A 6,372-nucleotide genomic window follows, 5' to 3' on the forward strand; every position below is an offset into this window, starting at 1 on the left:
GCATGCATTTTTTGTCGCTGTCACCCTGTACCCATTGCACATGTTTTTGATTGATATCAAATCAAAACAATCACACCGGTGGCGACTTTTAAGTAAAATACCCTATTCGAAAGGAAAAACTAAATACATTTTATAAAAAAGGACATCCGTTTTGAAATCTCGCGACAATGTATTCTTTCGAAATTAGGGAAATACCAGGAAAAGTAAGTACAAACTTCATTAAAAGCACTGCTTTGGTGTGTAATCAAAGTTTCTGATTTGGTTGTTCATTAGGGTCGTGCGATGATCTCGACAAAACCATTTGCTGTTGGAGAAACTATCTTTGAAGAGGAGCCCTTTGTGTCGCGCCAATTTTCTTGGAACGCCGCGTACGGGTATGCAGCTTGTGATCACTGTATGCGTCCACTCGAAACAGTTACGGAAAATGTGCGCCGCTTAGCGAATAACAAAGCTTTAGTAGTCCCTCTGATAGAACACGATCCAACCAAACCTTGGTTACAGCAGTTTACAAAATGTGAGCGTTGCAAAGTACGCTACTGTTCCGAGGATTGTCGTATAGAGGCATTAAATAAGTATCATCGTGTTGCTTGTTTGGGCGCCTTTCATTCCGATGATACACATCCAATTAATGTATTAAATGAAATATGGAAGTAAGTGGTAAAAAATTAGCAAATCGACTGCTGAGTGGAAGATCAACCTACTTATCTCGGCAGCCAGTTTGAAAACACCTATCTCAACAAACTGTTCAAGAACGCCTTATTTCAGAATTTTTTTGAAAAACATCCTATCTCAGAATATGGGTGAAGAACGCCCTATCTCAGAATTCGGTACAAAACTGCCCCATTTCACTTCAAAATGTATTGAAAATGTGCTGATATAGGGCGTTTTTGAAACGAATTCTGAAATATGGCGTTCTTCAACCAAATTCCGAAATAGGGCATTATTGAAACTTTTTTTGAGATAGGGCGTTTTCGAACTGGCTGCCTAGATAGGTCGAGGTTCCACTCAGCAGTCGAAATACAATTAAATTTTATAATCTCGATTTACACTGTATGTATTTAGAAAAATGCATTACCCACCGGAGACAGGTACTATTATGTTAATTGTGCGTTTGATGGCCATGTATAAGCAAAGTAATAACAAACAGCAGTTCCTCGAGTCACTCCAATCTTTTCAATCAGTAATAGTAAACGCGGAAAAACAAATATATCACAAGATGTTAGGAGCAAACTTTGAACAACAAATGGAACAGCTATTTTTGGCATTCTGTAGATCATTTGCTGACGAGGAATTTGCAGCTGTAAGCAGTGTATTAAAATTTAAAATATTGTTATTAATAAGCGTTTTAGTTCACTACAGCAGATGCCTTTAAGGCATTAATGGGTATGATTGGGACAAACAGTCAAGGCATCGCAACAAGTACGCTGGCGGAATGGGTTAAAAAAGTTAGTGATTTGCCACTACCGGAAGAAGATAAAGTAAAACTTGACGAATATATTGACGATATATACAACAAAGTTGGAGAATGTTAGTAAAATGGGTTTTGTGGGGTTGGATATGTTATTGTTCTTGAGTTTTATTTACTTTAGTCGCTGGAGAGTTCCTTAACACTGAAGGTGCTGGCCTCTATCTTCTGCAGAGTAAAATAAATCACAGTTGCATGCCTAATGCTCAATCTACCTTTCCTTACTCGAATGACATTGTGGTACTGAAGGCAGTCGCCCCTATACAGACGGGTGAAGAGATTTGCATTTCTTATTTAGATGAATGTCAATTGGAGCGCAGCAGGCATTCTAGACAAAAGGTAAGTCTATTCAAAATATGTATCTAGGATTCTCCAAAATTTATATTTTACACAGATCCTTAAAGAAAACTACATATTCGTATGTCAATGCCCTAAATGTCAATTGCAAGCTACTGATCCCGATGAGACTAGCGAAGATGAGGAAGATGACTATGAAATGGATATGGATGACGACGCAGAAATGTCGGATTAATAAATTATTCTGCATTTTAAAGTCTATTTTTTATTATCGCGCATGTACATATATATTGTAAGTATTAAAATAATTTTTTAACTGGAGATACGTAAATTTGTTCAATACCCACTAAAGCAATAGTCAAGTGAAGGAGTTTTTACTCTAAATTTGATGTAAAATTTTTGAAATTAACCATTTAAGCACTTGAAACAGGTGTCAAATTTATAAGATTATTACTACTTTCAGCCAGCTCTACTATAGAAACACGTCCACGTTGTCTTATAAACTTTGCTACCTCAAGTAATTCTTCTTGCGACACATAGATAAATTTTCCTCGGTCATCTATCACTCCAGTTAGTGTATCATTGGCTTGTAAGTCTTGTATACGATCAATCACTTGTTGTGTTTTTAACTTAAATTCCATTGCCAAATCTTCTAGCACAACTACTTTATTTTCCTTTATATACTTTATGAAGCCTTCCAGTAATTTCTCTTTCTCGGAATCTTCCGCTTCTTCGAAACCCTCTTCCTCGATCTTAAAAGCTTCTTTCATCTTTAAATATTCCTCATGTTCTTTGCGTTCATGTTCTTCCCGTGCCAAACGCTCGGCCTCTGATGCCTTACGTTCAGCTTCCTCTTCACGCTCCTCCTTTTGTTTACGTTCGGCTTCCAGTTTAGCCTCTTTCTCTTTGCGTTCTTCGCGCTGCTTCAATTCTTGCTCGCGCAGTAAACGTTTCTGTTCCTTTGCTTCCATCTTAGCACGCTTCTTTGCACCCATCTTTTCATCCATAGCTTGCCCAGATGGGATGTCATCTTCTCCATCTTCGTTGTCATCATTAGCGACTTGAGCATTGTCTAATGCTTGCCCTGCTACTGCAATTGCTGCAGCGTTTTGTCTGAGGCGATTACGCTGATTTCGAGCAATCTGTGCTCGTCTAGGAACGCCTTCCTGTGCTCGTATAGGCACTCCCCGTTGAGCTGGTTTGTCAGGTGTGCCTGTGAATGTTTGAGAGACAGGTAATCTTATGAAAAACACTTGCAATATATGCAACTTACCTGCATTATTTTTCCTCTGGAAAATAAGCATTCCTATGAGAATTACTAAAAGAGCTGTAGCAATACCAATTAATATTGTTAAATCCATGTTTGTTTTTAAATTTTGATTGGTAAATGGTTTGCAGATAATTTTGCCCACTCAACACCTGTGCTTTTGTCTTTGTTTTTGTAAATAGAAAATGAAACGTCAACAAATTGAACTTGATTGCCAAGTCGTTTTTTGATCGTCCACAGGGTAACATGATACAAGAATTTTTGTATCATGACAGGGTAATTCCTAGGCCTTTGAGGTTCGTAAACTCAAATGATTTACCCAGCCGACGTTAGCACTTCATTAGTATAAATATTAAAATTTTGGTATTGCAGTCGATAGTCCGATTGTTTTTTACTGTTCGTCCATTTTTGGCGTTATTCGTTAGCCATACATTTAGAGCACAACTATACCACAAGATTTTTAGGCGTTTGGCGCTTTTCAGGCTTTCAGATACTCAATTCAGTTATTGCCGAAAGCGTGAGGGTCAAAGTATCTTCAAAGAAAATAAAACGCGAACTAAATTAAATGGCAAAAAAACTGAAAAACAAATGATCACTCAAGAACCTATTCACTTATTTATGTACATACATAAATATCAGAGCTGTAAAACTGTGAAATCATATGAAATTAAAAATCATCAATTTTATGTTATTATGTTTTCATTGAATTTTTCCTTGTTGGGGAATGTGGCTTATAATTTTCCAATTCTACATTCACTCAAAGTAGATACGATTGCACACATTAACATATTCAAAGAAAGATTGAAAAAACTGAATGACGAAACATTAACTTTTAACACTGAATAAGCATTCAGATGAATGCAGCTTTTGCTATGTGTGCACACATTCATTCAGTACCAATCAATCGATATAAATATTCTAAATACACAAAACCCACTGAAAAATACGCAAGGTTGAATTTTATTGAACAGATTTCAAAATTTCAACACGAAAAATAGTTTATTGAGCGTTATCACTAATTTGTTTCACTTAAATTTGTACAAATATTTATAATAAATGAAAATATTAATTAGAGAAATATTTTTCTGCCAAGAATGTCATTATGAAAAATGTTAATTATTAACGATTTTTACATCTCTGTTTCGAAAATTGTCAGCTTTCTAAATAAGTATTACCAATGTACCAATAAAAGGTATGTGCAGAAATTATTACATATGTACATACCTATATATCTACGTTAAAATAAGTAAACAAATTTAAGCGATTCTACTTCTAACTTTAGATATATACATTTTATTATTTATTAATAAAAATTCTTAATACAAGTTTCTTCGTACTTTTTTCTTCGCTATTGGGTCAAGCATTTAATAAAGATTCTAAAACCTGATTTGTGGGTTTGTGGTGGTTTCTACCATTTACAATAAGTTGCAAATTATCAACTTTTCTCAAAAAAAGATTTAACAAATCTGTGTGCAAACCCCTTTTTATTTTAGTGTGGTATAATCGAAAAAAAAAATGTGGTAGATTTGAATAAGATGTGGTAGATTTTCCAATTCATATTTTATTGGGTATACATATCGCTCACCGTCGTCAAAACTCAAAAACACACAACTCAAAAATTAAATCGGGAAATATAATTGCTAGTGGATCGTACAGATTCCACGCAATTGGTGCAAAAACAAGTATAACATTAATTTTCTAGTTAGAGAATATAATCATGAAGAAAAGAATATTTTATTTGTAAGCAAAAAAATCGACCAAATTATTTTCCCATTGCATAATACTTTAGCAAATATAAATAGGCGTATTTTTGAAATATTAGAAAGTTAAGGCACAGATATATTTAAAGCAAAATTTATGATGTACCTTTTTAAAAATCTATTGATTAATTTGAATTTGATAATTGAATTAATTTTTATATTTCGAATTACAATTGAGTTGAAATTCTAGAGTTATGGGAAAATTGTAAACAAATGTTCTGTCTAAAATGCGGTAGATTTTAAGCCTTGTGTGGTAGATGTGGTAGACACCCAAATTTAAAAAAAAATACGTGGTTGATCTACCACACATGTGGTAGCAGCTTGCACACTGTTCTAAACGTATGTTTTGAGCAAATTGATGTTTAAAGCTAGCAATATATCCCATGTCCATTTTCCAAAACTATAATAATAAACATGGCAGTATTTAATTTGGTTCCTGTAATTAAGGAAATATTGTAGTTTTGGCATTTTTCGAAATTACCATTTTATGAGAGGGACCAGGTTATTGTTCGACTTTTGTATTTTCAATACCCTGCTGCCCTAGATAAAAAACCCTCGTACAGAATTTGGTTGAGATATCTCAACTTTTGCTAGAGCAGAGAGAGAAACGGGCATGGACTAATCATCTTCCCTTTTTATTCTGAGCATTTTTATGTATATATACATACATAAGTAGTACATACGAACATAAATGTATGTATCCATATCGATTAATTTTGGTTGTTCCAAATATACGTTATTTGAAAAAAAGTTATGGTACCCTCTTGCAGAACTGCGTTGTAAATATGTTTAGGAAACATTTAAATTAATAGTTAATTAAAAAAGTTGCTCAAAGTAATGGAACTCCTCAACCCCTTTAAAAAAAACAGGAACCCTTCTGAAATTTTGTTTTGAAAGTTTTCATATTTGAAAACTGAAAAAAATCACAGTATACAGCAAACCAGCCATTGACAATATGCTTAATTGAAAACTAATACATGAAATGTTGTGAATATATAGGATTTTTTTGTCATTAACCCATAGGCAACAACTGGTGCAAAAGTACCTACAAATGTTTGTTGATATATTTGAAATGTAAATTTGAACAGCAAAATTCGTAAAACAAATTATAATAAAACAAAAATATTGTTAATTACTACGTGGGAGGTGGGCGTGGTTATTGGCAGATTTCGACAAAATTTAACACTAACCTAAATTATACCAAAGGCAACTTCGACACCGACTTTCGTTAAAATAACTAAATTTTGTTCGAGTTAGCGTGTTTACAAACAGAGAGGGCTGAACTAGTTCATCTCGTCATTCTGAATATATGTGTATATACGTACATACATTTTATACGGTTAACAAACGCGCTCGCTTATCTGCATAAACCTTCTTTACTTGCATTAAGGGTATTCATCAAACCTTATAAATGCATTGTAAACCGTATAAACTTATAATTGTGTAAACCTTATAAATGAACTGTCAAAATTTGTATGGAAACTCGTTTACACATTTCTGATAAATTTATCCAGCGATTTCACTGAATAAACTTGATAAACTGAAGACAATGCAACTCTGTCGCAACTCTAGCTATGTTTTCT

The 6,372-nt window shown here is 33.9% G+C and overlaps 2 protein-coding genes across 2 annotated transcripts; one reads left to right on the forward strand and one right to left on the reverse strand.

The window, feature by feature from the left end:
• Positions 1-167: 167 nt before the first annotated feature.
• On the forward strand, positions 168-2,018 carry LOC118743035 (SET and MYND domain-containing protein 5). Its single transcript, XM_036475511.1, has 6 exons — positions 168-203; positions 274-650; positions 1,063-1,300; positions 1,350-1,527; positions 1,590-1,804; positions 1,860-2,018. The coding sequence occupies exons 1-6, from the start codon at positions 168-170 to the stop codon at positions 1,995-1,997; spliced, it is 1,182 nt and encodes a 393-aa protein (XP_036331404.1). The 3' UTR covers positions 1,998-2,018.
• Positions 1,960-3,231, reverse strand: LOC118743068 (DDRGK domain-containing protein 1). Its single transcript, XM_036475560.1, has 2 exons — positions 3,036-3,231; positions 1,960-2,975 (listed from the first exon to the last, which is right to left on the reverse strand). Exons 1-2 carry the CDS (start codon positions 3,121-3,123, stop codon positions 2,176-2,178), a joined length of 888 nt encoding a protein of 295 aa, XP_036331453.1. The 5' UTR covers positions 3,124-3,231; the 3' UTR covers positions 1,960-2,175.
• Positions 3,232-6,372: the final 3,141 nt, after the last annotated feature.

The sequence above is a fragment of the Rhagoletis pomonella genome, unplaced genomic scaffold (assembly GCF_013731165.1).
Source record: "Rhagoletis pomonella isolate Grant_MI unplaced genomic scaffold, Rhpom_1.0 Rhpom_scaffold_00001, whole genome shotgun sequence".
Classification (NCBI taxonomy): Eukaryota; Metazoa; Arthropoda; class Insecta; order Diptera; family Tephritidae; genus Rhagoletis; species Rhagoletis pomonella.